Source organism: Sphaeramia orbicularis, chromosome 3 (assembly GCF_902148855.1).
Source record: "Sphaeramia orbicularis chromosome 3, fSphaOr1.1, whole genome shotgun sequence".
Classification (NCBI taxonomy): Eukaryota; Metazoa; Chordata; class Actinopteri; order Kurtiformes; family Apogonidae; genus Sphaeramia; species Sphaeramia orbicularis.
In genome coordinates, this window is record NC_043959.1 from 38252102 (window position 1) to 38271007 (window position 18906).

The window sequence follows — 18906 nt, forward strand, 5'->3', positions numbered from 1 at the left end:
CTTTTAGTCTTGTTTAGTCGTTATTCAGTTGTGCGAAGGGAAGTCAGATGTTAATTTCTTGATGCAACCACTGTGTTTCTCCTGTGTATATGACATTAAACTTCTTGAATTTGAATGTAAATCCATGAGTTACACAAAATCAATTCACATAACAGCTCTTCATGATGGGAACTCTCGGTCACAAAGCTCATGATATGTTTACCTTAAAAGCTCTGAAAAGTAAGCAACTCATAGTTCAGTCATTTGTCAGTACTTTCCTCTATTTCTAAGTAGGACACATATGGCCCATTTCTGACCATCACGATTTTCCAGCCAGGGAGGGAAGGAGTGAGTGGAGGACCGGGGCTTTTTGGAGAGGAGTTGGCAGAGCAAGAGGCAAAGAGGGGACATCAGGTTGGCAACCTGTGGCCATCTTTCTGATGTTATCCATGCGTATGCTTTCATGAACTTAATCCCAAGAGGCACACAAACACACACTCACGTGCATGGACACACACATTCGCAGTGGCACAAAAAGAAAACTTTGAGCCATGCACATCAAAAGCTGGAGCATTGCAAAGTTGGCATTTGAACAATATTTGTGAACAAACTGGCAGATGTCAAAAGGCTTTGATGGCAGGGTTTTAGAGGGAAAAAAGCACTAATACGGATGTGCAGTAGTTACTGTGTGTGTTTCTGAGTGCTCTGGGCCCTGGGCTGCCAAAAATATAGTTTTAGACCTGCATGCTAAGAGCATGATATAGAAAAAATAAACATTCTTCTGATACAAAACACAACTCCCCAACAATGAAAAAATAGGAGTTATAACCGCAAATTAACCACAATTTATGTAATGATTGTACTTGCAATCCGGTGTTGCACTATACACGTCACAGACTTTCAGGACACTCAAGTTTCATCCCTCTGGCCTACTAAAATCCACCCAAATCCCCATGTCACTATTAAAACATTTTAATTTATGTAAAAGTCAAGACACGCTTTCTCCCTCCTCCAAAACCAACACTGAGCTGAAAGGGGCTATCTGGAAAAAAATAAATAAAAAAAATAAAACTCGAGACACATGCATATACAGTGCTCTAACCCCAAGGCCTGCAGGGTAATGGTAGGATTAATTAATGTTGAGTTTGACCCAAGGAGAACTAGAGCAGATTATCCCAGATGCTGCAGAGGAAGGCATTAGTGTTGGTCGTCCCTCTATGACAGCCACCTCAACTATGAGGATGTCACCATGACCTCGCTCATCTGGTCTGCAACACAAGCCCCCTCTCAGACAGCGTACAGGGGGCTCACGTGGCAGCCGTGGACATGCACCATTTTACACGACATTTGCGTGCGCTTTTTGTCACCGTCAGATGCGGAGCGGTCGGCTACAAGCCAGCTCCTCTCCTCTCAGCAGGCAGGCATCAGAGAAGGAGAATAATGTATAATTACAATAGACAATCTAAAACAAAGCCCTTCACTTTCAATGAGTTCCTCTTGGAGAAGGGAAGGTTACCTCAAGGGGGAATTCTAATGAAGCAGATGGCTGAGTGCTCACAGGAGCAGACGCAGACTGTCCTCCTTTTTACAGTCTGCCAACATTTTCAGCATTCTGAGGAGCCTCACCTGTCTCTTGACCACTATTTGTGTGTAGCTGCGTGTGTGTCCCTTTTTCTTATTGACATATCTCACAAGAAATGAAAGGAATAATGCGAATAACTAACCTCGCAGCCGCACATATACAAGGTGTTAAAAATGTGCACAGACATCCATCAGGACGGGGAAAAGAAAAATAAGTGGCAGGCAACCTTGTGAATTGTAATTGAGAGCACGCTGCATGTGATAAAAACACTCCAAGCAGGTGTTCCATATATTTTATTCTATACTGTTTTATTTCAACCAGTATGTGTGCTTATCGACAATGCAGTATTTGCCTCACTTCTTTCACTGCCACACAAACTACGAGCCACGGCTACTGTGTGTGTGGTTATTGTGTGGGTCAGCGCAATGTCCTGTAGGTACACATCCAGTCACACCATACCTGTACAGTTCCCTTATTGCTTTTTCCCCTTGCTCCCATGTTAAATGCAGAAAAAAATAGATTGATATCCGTTGAACAATATCAAACAGTCAAAATACTGTCCTCTTCAGAAGGGTGTGTGTCCTCGTGAGGAGTGTTGAACCAGTCACTGCCTTCTTGAAACAAAAAGGTCGATCCTTCAGGTAGAAAGTCTTGGTCTGTAGCATCATGTAAAGAAAATGTCCCACTCCTGCGCCGCACCATGGTAGAGAGATTACACAATGCAAATGACAAGTTCCCTTAAAATCATAGACATAGATGACAAAATCATCTGTACATACACACAATTTGGTGACATTGCTTACAGAGTCTAAAATAAATACAGAAATATAAATAGGTCCTATGGAAATACAGTATATAAATCTGTATAAGTAAGTACCTTGTTGACGCTATGTTTCCAACATCAGATTAAGTGGAATTATAGGACGTACTTCAGCAAATGAAAGACAGCTTCGAGAAGATGGATTTCTTTTACGCAAACCCTCATCTCTTGCTTCATCTGCACTAATCCAGCAAAAGAACTGCCTCACCTTTGGCTTTAACACGGGATTCTCAGAAATAATTCTAAGCTTCAGATTTGCAAATGTGTTTACCAAACCCGTCTGTTTGAGAGTGTCTCCACAATCAAAAACTATCATGAAATAATAACTATGTTGAACAGCCACATAGAGAGAGTCTGGTCATGTCACTTGTACAATGTTGTTACCCTGAAGGATCTACAGTTGATGCCATCTTTCACCTCACTTTTTTATGGCATTCCAAAATAGGGTCACATCCTGGTTACACTGCCCAACAGCCCACTTTGTGGTCAAAATAACATTACTGTTGTTTTATTCCATTTCACTGCTGCTGCTGCAGCTAAAGAGGTCATTTCTATTAGATGCTACGATAAGCAGAACTTTTCACTACATATAGCAATCCGTATATCATATCCAAATACTCTGAGGTACATTGTCATACTGAACACCTGATTCTGGTGCTCGTATATGAAAATATGTTGAGTGTTTGTAGGGGGTGGGAGCAATGTGTGGCAATGAATGAATAACGAGGTCCTCAGAAAAACACATGCCTTGTCTCCCCCGAGAAATTGCAGGTTCAATTCTACTGCTGCTACATCTAATCCTCAATCACAGCAAATGATTTCATTAGTGTGCATCGCTGATTCACCCACCCATATTCATGGGCGAGTTGGGCAGCACAAAGGGAGAGGGAGGCTAAGATTAGGCAGTGAAATTGGAAGTGCACCAAACAGAATCTCAGAATGCTATGTTACAAAAACAACCATGAATAGGAAATGGAACCAAGGTGCCATGTGGAGCGCCTCCAAAGCTCTGTGATGGGGGTTGCACTGCAGCAACATACACTCTGAGTGGTTGCTAAAGATCTAACTAATAATGGTGACTGATGGGGGCCTTAGCAAGAAATGGCTTCGGGAAGAGAACGTGATTAATAACTTTGACCAGATATTGCAGATTTACTCTTATTTCCTCTTTACAGTAAAATATGCTGTTTAATGCACAAGACTAGGAAGCCCTGAGCTAGAGGACTAAAATGAAGTAAAGCAACCAAACAATACCAGTGCAGGATCTTAAAATGGAACAACTTAACAGATGAAAACAGAGATGCATCAGGTGTTTTTTCCAGCGTGGTGCTTTAAACTGACTTAAATGAACCATCTTGGAATGTTTGGACAGAACATCCGCGACCCCTCAGCTACCCTTCATTGCTTTATTTCTGTGTCTCTCAAACAGCTGTTTTCTCCCCCTTGTTTAGTTGTGTGACACAAGGAAACATAATGAAAATAGTTCCCCGCATGAGCCAGTGACTCACCGTGTTTTTCTTTATTCGGTTCTCTCCAAAGACACAAAAAGTTTCAAAGCCTCCTTATCTAATTCCCAGCTGATTCCTCTGAAAAACAGTCTCTATACTACATTATACTACAGATGCAGCTGCAGCAAATAGTCTGGGAGGATGGAAATAGCAAATCCCCTTGAAGAATAAACATTGCTGTCAGGTGAAAATCTTGTTACTCCAATTTTGGTTATTTCAATAGCTTTACTCGGAAAGAAGGATTACATGGTCTTCTGTGAGTTGGGAAAATTTCATGACCCTCGGGATTATGAAAGCGCTTTTCATTTTCATTACACAATTTCAAAGCTGCATGGTCATCAATCAAAATCTGCTTTCCTTAATTTCATACAAAAAAAAAAAAAAAAAAAAAAAAAATTGGCATTGACTCTTGCATAAAATGTCCGAGACGGGAGATTTTGCCAAAAAAAGTGTTGCCTCGATGAGATGGACATAAAATCATGCAGACTGTGTCGGCTCTTTAACTGACAGTGACTGGTTCAACTGACTACAGACTCCCGCCATCCCCTCCCCCAAACCACTTATCTGCAATAATGGACCAGACTAAGTTCGAGCCAACTAATCAATCTCTGTTCAATGCGGCTCTCCCCATAAGCTCTGACCTGTGCCTCCTTGTCCCAGCCTCCTCTGACAGAGCCCACCCGTAGCATCGAGCCCGCAGAGCAGCCTGGGATACAAAAGCTACATAACAACCCTCAGCGCTTTCCCTCATAGCCTTCAAATCAATACCACACTGACAAATATCCACTAGTGTTCAGGGAGAATCATAAGGAAGGGCCGACATGCCACAAGTCCTCCAGAAATAAGAGCCCTGCCAGCATGAAGGTGCCTGTCTACTTACGTTCCCTGTGGCTGTGTCCAACTACATCACACCTTTAGCGTGTCAATGTCTACTCACATATACACCTTTGTCTCGCAGTCTGACTTCAAACTGTTCTCCAATCCAACACCTTAATAAGGTCATATTGTGAGGAAAAAAGGGGACTTTTTCTGATGTGTGAGGCACAGCAGCTTTTCTGCTTTTGTGCAGTGCAAGGCTAGCAGGTACAGGAAGACTAAGCTGTAAATGTATGCAGACCATCAGTATTCCAAAAGAGAGCTCTTAGTGTTTGCTTTCTCTCATTGTTTTTCTGTCCCACCATCCTTCACCCCTCTGGATGGTTTTGTACTATGGAGGAACGAGCCTTTACGTGTAATTCTAGCACGCTGCATACACAAAGATTTCAGAGTCATGCTAATCACACAGATGATGACTACTAGATGTTAAACCATAGCCAGCATGGACAGGCAAACAAAACACCTCTCAGAGACACCTGCTCTGTCTGCAGTGACAACTTTGAAAAGATGCTTCAGTTCAGTCAATTACTAATGGCACCTGTCTAATGTCATTCAAGAATAATCAGATTTGTAAGTAAAATAAGAAATAGAACTGAATAAATGTTCTGGCTTAATAAAGTTTTAATATCTGAGTGACTGATGAGACCATCACACCTGGAAATGCCACACCATGCTGTTAGGATTTTGTTGTTTATTCTTGGAAAAACATTGCTGTTCGGGGTTGGACGACTGATGTTTCTTTTTACCACTGATCAATAACTTGGTTGTTATTGCATTTTCTAAAACAAAATTTAACAGAACTATTGATTAGTGTAGTTATGTATGCTGTCTTCACTTTCGTTAAACATTGTCGCTTGGCATTGGGGACTAAAAATCTTTTATTTATTTATTTTTTAAATCTATATTTACACAAATCTGTCATGCTTTGTGGAGTGCATCCATTCATATCGACTGCAAATAGGAGAAATTAAATCCCTAGTCATAAAGGTATTAAAATTAGCGTTTCTTACAGATTTACTTTGGGTGCAGCACATTATAATTGCCACTTCCCCATGTTGGAGATGTCACATGATCTTACACAAAGTTTGCATTCAGCTTTCTACGGCTATCTGCAGTTCTTTACTAATTAGACCTTATATTTAGATTTCTTCAGCCAGCGTCTGCAAGTTTTAGCCATTATTTATCCACTGTGGCCATTGAGTCCACACTCTTGTACTTAAAAGTAATTAAAAAGAGAGCCTTATCTCTAATATTCAGCAAGGAAACATTTAAAGTATCAAGACTAAAAGTGGTCTGGTCTATTTGTCAAAGCGACAGCGCTTTGGGTTGTGGAACCATAGGATTATGAGGATTGTTCTGCAGTGTTTCAGCTCAGTCAGAGGAACTGCATGGTCAGAGATCTGGTTAAGCACAGAATGATTCAAGGGAATATACTTATTTATTTAGTCACCTATTAATTTTAAGGAAAAAATTCTAGTGGTTCAGGACACTGGAAACACCCACTTTACACACCACTACACCAGGTTCAGTCTGGCCTGTGCTCTCTCTCACATAGTGGTTAACAATTTATCAAATACATTCTCTTTATTTTTTATAAATTCTGAAAATTACATTCCAGAAAGCAGAATTGAGACAAAACTCTGGAAACAATAATTTGTCATATTCCCTATCCCCCCCCCCCCTTTTTGCCTGAAAATGAAACTAAATCAAATTCCATGCTATTCCATTCTGTGCCAGTACCTTGCAAAACGTACATGCCGTTTCACCTAGCCTATCTGATCTAAATGTGTGGTCTGTGATTGGAAGCATGTCTGCAAATGGATATTCGTGCAGCTGGGTGTCATATCATGTATTGCTATACCTTATTATAGGGACTTCTGGGAACTGTAATGAGGGGAGCGCATGGTCACTGTGCTCTTCTGTGTGCCAGTCCATGATAGCCTGTGAGGGTCAAGGGATTACAGACATGTCTTGTTAAATTAGGCTCCTGTAGCTGAGTGCTGTGACTGAGTTAGGGACTCAGCTGTCTGTATGGAACCCAGGTCTGTCTTGGTGATGAGTTGTAGAAAAACATGTAGAAGCATATCAGCTCCCCTCCTTTGGGAGTTTAGTGATACCTTCCTCTACTATGATCACTGTAAATCTCTCTGATAGTGTCAGTCCATGTATGAAAACACATACAGTATACTATGCATAGGTGTTTTCTACTAGTACATCTGAGAATGCACACAGTTTAATGCAATCTATCGTACGTATGCGCCGTGTAATGCATTTATATTGACCTGTACGTGTTTATCTGTCAGTAAAATAACATTATCAGTTTAAATAAAAATTACAAGTTATAGCAGCAGCACAGGAGTAAGGCAATCCTTTATGGACCATGAGTCATATCCACACTGCTTTACAACAAATAAGTGGGTAGTGATTCTGTGTCTTACTAAAGGACACTTTGGCAGGAAAAAAAATATTCTAAATGAAAGCAACTGTTTAAGATATTGAAGCAATGACCTTTTTAGTTAGGGAACAGTCTCTTAAACCACTAGAGCACCATGCCATGGGTGCATCTAGCAGGGTTGCAGTACTTACTTTTTAACAACAATAAAATGCACATACATTCAACATCCGCAACTGAGCAATGGCCTTCAATGAAGAGACATGTCTGTGTGTATAGCAGCTACAGTAGAAGAAGTAACGCACAAATTACTTATCAAGTGGCATGGTTTCACTTCCAGCACTTTTAGGATATTTCAGCTTGTGTGCTGTAACTTATGTGCTGTATTTGCTAACTGGTCAGGTTTGGGGTTGGGCTATTTGATTTCATTTTGAGTGGTCTGAGTGCTACACGATGCAACACACAAGCTGGGTTTAATGGAAGTCCTAGTGTTTGTATGTAAAAGGCAAACTAACTTTAGATCAGTCCAGAGAAAAGTCTTGCCCTATATCTGACTGTTCTACAGACTCACACATTATTCTCACTAACACTCACACATTAACAGTTGCACACAGTCAGGAAGACAAACAACACATGCTTTCTACACACATTAGCGGCATGAGCTTGGAAGACAAAGTGAGCTTGTTAGGGCATGGTTGAGGACTCTGCCAAAAGCCAGTCACTCACATACTGTTACGTCTCAATATTGAGATGGAGGGTAGCTCGCTGAACCCCTCTTCCCCTGCATCAGAAACAGTATTATTACGATAACATGGTATAAAAAAGAATCGACCAAGATGGGCCAAGAAAAGGAGAATTATTACCCCACAGGAAAAGTCTTTTTGGTTTCCTAAAATCTTTTCTCCATCTCCCATAAGGTTTTGAAAACTTTTTACAGAGGATAAATAAGTACAATCTAATAGATACATTTAAGGATCAACAATATGTGATCCTGTATTAGATGGTACAAGAGTAAGCCTGTTGTGAAGCATGTTGCTTTAGCTAAAAATGTAAATAATTTTTTTTTAAACACACAAAAAGCCTTTATACATGCAGGTATTAGTGCATAGGTTCCTGCAGTAAAAGAGTATTATTGTGTAGTCCATTAAATTGTAGTCCCAAACATCACCAGATAAATTTGGCATAGTTATAGAAATAAACAAAATGACAGTCCTTTAAATGAGATATTTTTTCACACCCTCCCTGTCTCTTGATTAACTTATCGTCTAAATATATCTCTATCTCTATACAGTATGTATGAAAAGAGGATAAATGATAAAACAAATACAGAGTATTCTAGAGATTTGAGATACCCAGTAAAATGTCTTAAATCACAGTAAAGTTAAGATCTTGGTAAAATGAGGTGAAACACAGTGAAGTCTGAAGACAGAAAGACAGCAAAGTCACACTTGTAGTGTGTGTTTCAGTTTGAAGGAGCACAGGTGGGTGTGATCAATCCTCACAAATTGGAAGGGAGTTTTGAGCGCACAGTTTGAGGTTCTAGATCTGATGCATGAGCAGCAGTGCCCCTTCGTAGAGGGGAGTCCCCCGGGGACTGAGTCTGGTGTGAGTGCCCAGGAGACATCTGGACTGGAGGAGTCATTCGCCCTGGTACTGAGCTACAGGGTTTGGGCATAAGAGTGGGTGAGGAAAAGGGAGAGGGGTGATAACCAGTTTCCATAGAATAATGAGGAGTTTGGTGGTCAAAGGCCTGGGCCAACTCTTGGGGCAGTGATGAGTGTGAGCTGGATAAAAGCTTTAGGTCCTCAGAAAAGCGACCCACTGGAGAATCTCTCCCTGTTGCATGAGGCTGGTTGGGATGCTGTGAAGGGAGAGAAGACTGAGGCATGAGCAAAGAACTATGGGATCCTGTGGCACTGGAGGGATCACTATAATGGAAAGTCCTCCCTGCAACTGGGCTTTGAATAGTAGGGCTGGGTGCCACTGGGGTAAGGCAGGGAGAGGCATTTGCCGAACCATACTGGGCCAAGGAGGCCAAGGCAGATCTCTCTAGGGACATCTGGTGAGGCAGGAAGCCAGATTGGAGTCCTGCCAGGCTAAAATGGCTGAGGGAAGATGGGGAGCCATCAGAAGGTGGTTGACTGTGCTGTCTTCTACTAGAAGATGGGGAACCTTGTGGAGGGGAGTGGAGGAGGTTTAAGCCACTGGTAGTTCTACCTCCCCCTGCAAACTGCTGCAGAGGGGCCACCTGAGGAGGTTTGGGAAGTGGCTGGCTGTGGTGAAGCTGCCCAGCCATAGGACTGGATGAACCGGTAGATACAGGACTCTGACAACGGGAGGAATCAACATGTCCAGTTGTAATCCCACCAGAGGTCCCTCCTATAGGACAAGCTGTCAATCCACCTATATGACTTCCTGTTGCCCCTCCTGCTGGTCTGGCAAAATGTCCTCCAATCACCCCTCCCACAGAACTTCCCCCTATATGGCTAGTTATTGATCCACCAGAAGACCTTCCTAACGATCCTCCATAATTTCCTAACACTGATTCTCCAGAAACCCCTCCTAATGGTCCCCCACAGGCCCCTCCAATTGATCCTACAGGGGCTACTCCTGTAAATCCTCCAGGAGATATTCCCACTGATCCAACTGAGGCCCTTCCAAGTGATCCTCCAGTAGTTGTCACCACCAGCGATGCTTTAGAAGTCCCTCCCACAGATCTCCTGACTACATCTCCTATAACACCACCCACTGAACCAAGTGATGACCCATCTCCTAATCTACTGGCAGTACATGCCACTGATCCTTCAGACATGGCTCCCACTGATTCCCCTGAGGTCCCTCCTACTGATCCTCCAGAGGCTCTCCCAATCCCAAAGTGTCCTGTTGGAGCTGCTTCTGTTGTGGTAACTGTTAAGTCCTCTGTAGCCCAAACAGTGTCACCTCCAGTGGCGCCATCTACAGAACCTCCAACTGCTCCACTTGAAGACCAACCTGTGGTCCCACCGCAGGCACCACCTGCCCCTCCACTTATTCCTGACCCTGTGCTCCCACCTATAGAGCCTTGGTGGAAGAGGTTTGAGAGAGGTGGGGTATTGGAGCGAAAGGGCTGTTGGTGCTGGGGTTGAGGGTGCAACTGTGCCGTACTAGATGAGGGTGAACCAGATGATGAATATGGTCCAAAGGGGAAGGCAGAGGCCCCTCCTGCACTGGACACAGATCCAGTTCCACTAGGCCCACGATGGCCTCCACTACCTGAGGCTTGTTGGCTAGAGCTAGTTGCCCCTAAACCTGACATCATTTGCTGAGCCCGAAAAGTGGCCAACAATGGCATGTCCACCCCAGTGCGCACTTTAGAGGGTGTGCTAGAGGGAGAGTCTCCAGCAGATCCAGGTGCTGTGGAGGAAGGAACAAATGTATGGAACTTCTTAAATCTGCTGGGGGGGTCCTTTAGGGACCCCAGAACAGAAACCGGAGGTCTGAAGAGCGTTGGTGGAAGGTGGGGGTGGTGCGTCAGGGCAATTGCTACAGAAGTGGTGGCAGCCGCTGCTTGAAGTGGAGCTTGGATAAGAGGGGCCCAAATGACAGGGGTAGGTGATGGAGGTGTCTGGGGTGGGGCGTTCTGCATTAGGTGGGCACAGTGGGCCATATCCCTATCATGCTGGACAATTTGCTGGATGATCTCATTCTCCTGGTAGTTGAGGACACCAGAGCTGAGGTCATGCTGTACCTTGTGCTGAAGGATGGAGTTTTTCTTTCCTGTGAAAGCACAGACAGACATACATAGAAACACATGCAGAGAGTGACAGGTTAGTAAAAGAATGGATGTTTGATCCAAGTTAGGTAATCAACCTATTTTCCAACAATATTTAAATATTTGAAAATAGCACAGCAACTGCTCAAAATCACAAGTGGGAGAGGAGAGGAACAAAATGAGAGAGCAGGTGAATCAGAAAAGGAAAGACAAAGAAAGAAAGACAATAAAAGATATAAATCCAGTAGGTGGGTGATAACTATCCACATACAGAACAATTAGGTTGCATGGCAGCCTGAGGTGTAGGTGGTGTATTGTTGACTAGCTTATTCCATGATTTCCGAGGTATCCAGACCAAAACATAAAGCAATCATTGTACTACAAGCTGGAGATTCACCGTGGAACACTGAGCTGCACTGAGGTAATTGGTTAGGTTAACAATGTCTGCTGGTGTGTTATTTACGCTCTTGCTATCAATTGGTAATGTTTATGTATATATATATATATATATACATATATATATATATCCTCCTTATATATATATATCACAATAAATCATCAATTTCTACTTCAAACCCCCATTGTTGTAGGTAGTTATGTGCACATATAAGTAATTGTTTGACACTAATTTTGGACAAATATTTGAGATGCAATACAAAGATGCCAGGATGGGTTTTATTTCATAAATAAATATAGTGGTCACAAGCTGTGTAAAAGGTTAAGGAGATAAGGTGGAGTGTCGCATACAAACTGCTGAGATAATCTCAAAGAGAAAAGAGCTCAAATCTGACCTCATACCGTATTAGTCATTGCTGAATGGTCGCACTAGCAGTGAAAGGGTTAATTCACATGTCTGCCATTTCCAATTTGGTGCTAACAAAAGCTGTGAAATCTTAAGATATTGTAAATGCAATTAAGTCTGGATCAATCTTTCCATTTTCTGTTATGACTAGTAGCAGATTAGCAGCGGTATTGTATCTACATCTAGCTTGACCCTAGCACCATGTGACCCTTTATCATCCACACACTTCCAATCAGATTGTGTAAGGTCCATCAAGACAGTAATTATTTTGTGAATCAGCGCTGTGTGAGTGACTTTATTAGCAAAGAGGGTTGTTCATGATCATCAAGCCCAGGAGAAAGGACATATGCAGGAGACCATCTCACAGAAACATCACTATCAGCCCACCATATCTTTTCAAAGCAGCCATTTTCTACAAAGAGATCCCCTGAAGCAATTTCTCTAGCTTCCATTCTAAACATAGCTGAGGATAAAACAGAGCATGCAGCAATGGCTGAGTGATGATACAAGCGTGCCTTTCATTGTGAATTTTTCATCTGCCCGGGCTGAGCCTGGGAAGTGATGGATATGGAGAGAATATCAATTGTATGCTTAAGAGACGTCACAAAGGGATTTCAAAACCAAGAGCTCCATCAGCATGTTTATATGCAGATGACTTTGAAAGTAATTCCAGTCAGTGAATATCACTGTGAACATTCTAACATCCACAAAGTTTTATCTGGAAGCACTGTCTACAAAAGATCATATTTCACAGATATTATATTACATATCATAATATGTACAGCTCTGGAAAAAATGTGGACCACTTCCAGACCTGAACTCTACTGAAAATCTGAGCTAGAAGATCATTAAGGGGATGGATGATCATAAGCCATCAAATAAGCCACAGCTACTTGCTTTTTGTGCAAGAAGTGGCATAAAGCACCCGATAGCATCGTGTAAAACTGTCCCAGAGGAATATGATGTATGAAAGCTTTGACTAAAAATCAGTCTATTCTAACAAATACTCATTTCTGGACTGTTTGTCTATGTTTGCTAATGTTAAGTTCAAAGCATTAGCAAACATGAATATGGATATGTTTCGTTTGCCTTATTTGATGCCTAAAAACTATATATTTTATATCAGTTCTAATTTTGGAAAACACATTTAAATCTGATTCTCTATATGCAAATACTGGGCATTCCCAGTGTAGAATGTACACTGACCAACTAATTTCCAAAACTGTCCTCAAGAAAGAAGAAATATCACTGACTCTTCCACTCAATGTAACTATTATTAAAGTGTCTGACATAGTATTCTTTTGTTTGTACACTGCATTAATGTGATTGGAGGATCCCCTATAACCATTCAATATCAAACATTAGGAACAATTCCAGGCAGTAATATCGACAGTAAGTTATACTTTGAAGAGATAATTAAGTCATTTATTCTAATAAGGAGCATATTTGCAAACTGAAGAGAGTAAGCTTTAAATATTCCAACTAGTTTTCAGTGTCCTGATTGGTGGCATCCTGTGTTTAATGATTTAAAGAAATCCTGCTAATTTGAGTGTAAAATGGTCTTCGAATCATTGTTCTCTTACCAATACGGTCCAGTCTGTCCAGGGCAACAGTTTCAAAAGCTCTTCTCATCATCGGGTATTCCTCCAGTACCTCATTAAAGTTGTCTACAGACAGGGAATACAGACGACAGTATGTATCCGCTCGCACACTGGCTGTCCTTCTGCCTCGCGTCAGCAAACAAATCTCTGGAAAGAAAAAAAGAAAGCACAGCACAAAGTACAGTGAGTTGAATGAAGAAGCTTGTTTGTGACAAGAATACACAACAGATACTTATACCCCCGTCAATATTATTGATTCCTTCATTGTCAGACAGCTCCAATATTATAATAAAAATCATTGCATTCACAAACACTAAAATTAGCTGGAATTATATCACATTCAGATGCAGCATTTAAAAACACTACAAACCTGTAAAATATGCAAATGTGTCTGCGTTTTAACACCTCTAAGGTTATTACATCACATCTCATCTCCATTTGCCTACAATAAAATACTTACCAGCGATGGAAGAAACAAGCTGTTTTTTCACACCTTTTATATGAAAACATTAATTTGAATACAATTTTGATGGCATATATTCAACTAGAAAAGCACTCGGAGAGTGCAGACCTCCGCCAAGTCAGATCAGTGGCCCCCCCGATCACCACCAAAATTTAATCATTTGTTCCTTGTGCCAGTATCAACATTTCCTGAAATTTTCATCCAAATCCATCTATAACTTTTTGAATTATCTTGCACACAGACAGGCAGACAGACAGACAAATTAACGCTGGCAAAAACATAACCTCCTTGGTGGAGGTAATAAACAATATGTGTTTTACTGAAGGCACATACTGCTTGCTTGAACTCATCTTTTATTAATCATGATCCTCTTTTATTGTATATAACTAGATATTGTATTCATTTATTTGTACTGTATGAAAGATGTGTGTTTGTTCTGTCTTCATTTATTGTTGTCATAATGTCTGTGCTGCTGTCTTTGCTGTGTCACTGTTGGGAAAGATATTTTCAATCTCAACAAGGATTTCAACTGATTGAAAAAAAAAGGATATGTATTAATAGTAAGCCACTTGTGTTTCTGGGGATTTACCCTGCCACATTTTTGCTAGTAGACAAAAAAATGTTTCTCCTTGTACTTTGTGCGATGATGTAAGATATACAGATACACATATACACCAAAATATCAAAAGCACAGAACCATAAGGTATTTTCTTCGGTAGATATCACAAGAGACAAGAAAAATAAAATGCTAAACATTCTAAGCAAAAATGTGGAATCTGAACATATACTGTTTTTACTTCTTGGCATTAAAAACTACAACTTTTCTATAATCCATCAGTACAGCTCTTAATGCCCTTTTTTTAAGCTTAGAGGTCTGCCAGCCCTCATCTGCCATCCCAGCTCAGGAAAAATAATGCTCCATTTAGCAAGTCGCATTGCTGTTGAGCTCAAACACAGAGACTGTGTGTGGGCGCAAATGTGTCTGCACTGCACATAGATGTTACATGTCATGCATATGCTATTCAAGTCAAATGTCTCCATGTGAGAGGCAGTGTCTGCAGAGAATTGCATCTGCATTTGTGTGTGAGTGCACTATATATACACATGTATGTTTTATTTATGACAGCAAGGCAGCATGCTGAAATACTGGTATTATATTTTTTAAATTCTACATGTTCATATACATTAATAAGCTTCAATAAAGTGGAAATTGCATGGACCTGGTTAGGTGATATATGCATTTGCTTGTTTTGCACATATTTCCTAATATCTTGACTTACTATCATGTCTCCTCCCCTTTCTCAGATAACCATTTCCAGTTCATCCTCTCAACACGCTCTCAAATCTCCTGCAAAATGCCCTCTGCTACTTTCTGCTCCTTAACCAGTATTCATAATCTTGTGCATACTTTTACTATTCACTATAACTGTCTTTCTCTTTATTGTCTTCTCCACTTCCATATACTATATTACATGCTACTGTTTATTGATTCTGTGCTTATATTTCACTTGCCCAACAGCAACAGCCCTTTTGCACTGTATGGACACTAAAAACTTTGATGTAGTATATGTGTTTAAGTGAATGTGATATGTGGCAGTGTGATACATGATAAAAAGTGTATACTCTTTTTTTTTTATATGAATGAATACAATCTGAAGTTGTGTAGAACATCAACACAGCCTGGTGCTGTTAATGAAAGACTGAATCAAAGTAGCCACATTGGATCTGCTATGTCTACACGAAATTTAATAATACAGATGGAGAGCTTCCTGTACAGTGTAGGGAGTTAATCAACTGAGAGGGAAAGCTCCATACAACATCTCTGCTTTTGCCTGTAACAGATGCTTCTAAGTACTAGTAGTTAATCTTCTCTCTGCCATCCTAGTGCCACTAATGCATGTACAATTTGATGTGTGAAAGAGAGAACAAATAAGCTACATGTGCTTTTAAAAGGTCTTTAGCCAAACGCAGAGGTGATTTATTATAAAACATATTATATAGATTTTGCCACTGTGATGTATTTAACCTCTATAATAGTATAAAATAGTTATCTAACTGGAGCCCAACCACAGCTAAACATGGGTTTAAAAAAATCATTCAGCCAAGTGCACACATCTACAAAAGATTAACATTTTGTAAAATGCAGCATTCAGTGTAGGATGAATATATTGAACTACATTAGGCGGCAAAGGAAAGTGTTTTTTTCTGGTCACTGAGTGGAAGAGGATGTGTGATGGTTTGAAAAATGATATAGGAGAATAGATAAATGCAAAATGCCCGATTTGACAGAACAGTGAGTGATAAATCTGCACTGTATATGAAGCATGACGTACACGATGAGCGAAGTGTTACTGTGTCTGTGTGTGTCTGTGTGTGTTTTAATGTGAAAGAGCATGGATGATTGGATAGTGGCCAAGTTAGCAGGAGAGCTGCATGAACCTGAAAGAGTAAAGACACCATTTTGTGTTTGTGCGTACACACTGTTTGTTTGCACATGTGGCTGTGTGTGTATACAGTAAGTGTGTGCTCTCAGAGCAGCCCTGGCTGTAGCTGTGCTGGGGGTCCATTTCCCGCTGCACAGCTCCAGTAATCCCCTCTGGAGAGGAGCATCGCAGCTCTGTATTAAATCCTCTTGTCCCGTGGCTTTCTGGATGAAGCCAACACTGCCAAGATGAGGCGGTGAGCTGCAATGAGCCCTCTGGCCTCATCTAACTGTCTTTGCAGAAGGCAAGTGAAGCCCAGATATTTACCAGTGCCATCTGAACTACAAGTGTGGAAAAAATCCATAACAGAGCGTAGGTCTGGTGCAACTCGCCCAGAGCTAAACAATAAGAGATTAGAGGACTCTGAGTGTCGAGGGGCAGGCGACTGCCCTGAAGCTCAACACTGTCCTGAATATGAGGAACAATTACAACTTGAAACCAAATTAAAGAATGATAAACATGTTTTCTAAAAAAAAAAAAAGAAAAAATTAACAAAAAAAACCCCCAAAACACTGACATAAATACTGTAAATTCATATTATGTATACTCGTTAAATTAATGATGTAGATCTCTATTTCTATACTCTTTCAAACTTTTCTGCTAGAAATTACATGATGTAAAGGTACAACAGTGTGACAGTGTAACCCATACATTGGTGCTAAGTGACAAATGAACTTCTGCACTGCACCCTTAAACTGTTTTTGTGGACGATTTGTGAGTTACATTGAATTTATTTATGAATGCTTTACTCCCACTGCTTACTCACATCTTCCGTGACTCATCGCAATGCTCCCCAAATCCTGCATGAAATCAAAGAACAGGCTTAGTTGGTGTAGCTCTGCCAGTACTCTGTTAGGGGCATGTGTTTTATCTTAGACTGCCTCCTCTACAATTATACATGTTTGTGTAGCCCGCACAAAAAGCCGATTCATAATCAGGACAGAATTATGGCCTATGGTTTCTCAAAATAAGTTGTAATAGAGGTTAATACAAGATAACAACAATGTAAAAGTAAGACAAACGGCTCAAAACACAATGTACACATCATTGGATTTGGATATATGAGTTCTGATAGTTGATTTTGGTAGGTTTGAGATGTTACGTAAGCATTTCTATTGTATGCATTTCATTTAACACATTAGCGACAATGCATTCATCAAAATTGAATGATGGGCAATTAAATTTGGATGTTGCTCCGACACATGAGAACTGAAACATCATGCACTGTGACCTTGATGAGATCAAACATGACTGGTCCTCTGGTAGATGGTTCAGCCCACATTCAGGGCTCTCACTGGGATGAAGCTTCCCTGGAGTCACTGCTGCACCAGCTTTAGAAGTGGAGAGCAAACTACCATGCAGATGTCATGTGTGCACATGTGTGAGGGACAGAACGCTACAAAGAAAGGGAAAATCTGCTTGGCTGAAAACTGCCGTTATGGAACATGTTTTTAATTTTGCACTTCGGGAAATATACAATTATGTTATAATATTAGTGGCATAAGCTTATTTTTGAATACAGGAACACAGAATGATCATGATATAATGGCGTGTCGATGTCTTGTCTTAGAGGTTTTACTGACTATTTCTGTGGTGTTTCTCCACTGGGAGTACCTAAACCTGGACATGAATTAAGTCAGGTGATCAATTCTTGGAAGAAGGTGAGAAGAGTTGGGACTCACACAGCAATGATCAACAAATCCATATTCCTTGGACTGCCTCCTCTGCCTTATAGTTGTGGAAAAACAAAGTCTGTCTGGGACACCATCCCATCCTTGGAACAGTGTTCCCTTGGCTTATGGCATATCTCTTGCAAGGGTGTAACGGTTATTTTGTGTAAATGACAATAGATTAAAATATGGATGAGGCCTTGGAATTTTTCTAAGATCACACATGAATGAAGACTTGAACACTGTCTAACTAACTTAATTAGGATGGCATATTATTGTTCTAACATAGCTGATGAAAAGACAGAAACCTAATTATTAAATTCAACAGAACAAAAGGAAATTTGAGAGTTATTAAAAATGTACAGCTGTAGAAACCTTTGTCCAATTAACCTGCCTTAAGGCTCAAGTTGTTTGTCTTGCAGTTTGGTGGATGAGCAATGATCTGCACAACTAATGCAATTCCGACTTAACTTTTCATGATGAACAGTATTTGAACTTGGTTGTAATGTTATCTTAAAGACAGGGGTACTCTACGTATGTGTGCACAGACAACAGTCAGTACTTGCAAAGTTGTGCACATAAATGCAAATTCTGGCCTTTCAGTCTGTTTTTAAGTTATTGTTTTCTTGCATGTTTTTGTCAGGAATTCATTGTGTACATAAATGTGCCTACATGTTTTCCCTCATGTGAATTAATAAGCATGAGCAGGCCTGCTCAGTCTGTGATAAAGTATCTTTGTCCTGCAGCCTGGTCTGGCAAAGCTCACCTGGACTCTGAGTCCTGCTGTCAGGTCCCATCTCCCTCCCTAACACTGCCCCCAGCCCAGGAAGCGGACACTCTCTAACCTTTGAAACATCCGCAGTGGGCTGCCTGATTTCCCGTGACATGCCATGTTCACTCCCTCACAGCATTAGCATTGCTGCGCAAACACCTTGCATTTCGCTAGCTTGCACAGACAGGTAGATGATATCTGTTGTTT

At 40.9% G+C, this 18906-nt stretch overlaps 1 protein-coding gene across 1 annotated transcript in view; it reads right to left on the minus strand.

Annotated features, from left to right (window-relative positions):
• Positions 1-1848: 1848 nt before the first annotated feature.
• hcn4 (hyperpolarization activated cyclic nucleotide-gated potassium channel 4) overlaps positions 1849-18906 on the minus strand; it is an 82861-nt gene continuing 65803 nt past the window's right edge. Inside the window, exons 7-8 of the mRNA XM_030127676.1 lie at positions 13294-13458; positions 1849-10913 (exon numbers count right to left, since the gene is read on the minus strand). Of these exons, the coding sequence (XP_029983536.1) occupies positions 8656-10913; positions 13294-13458 (2423 nt within the window). The 3' untranslated portion in view covers positions 1849-8655. The remainder of the gene's footprint in view (positions 10914-13293; positions 13459-18906) is intronic.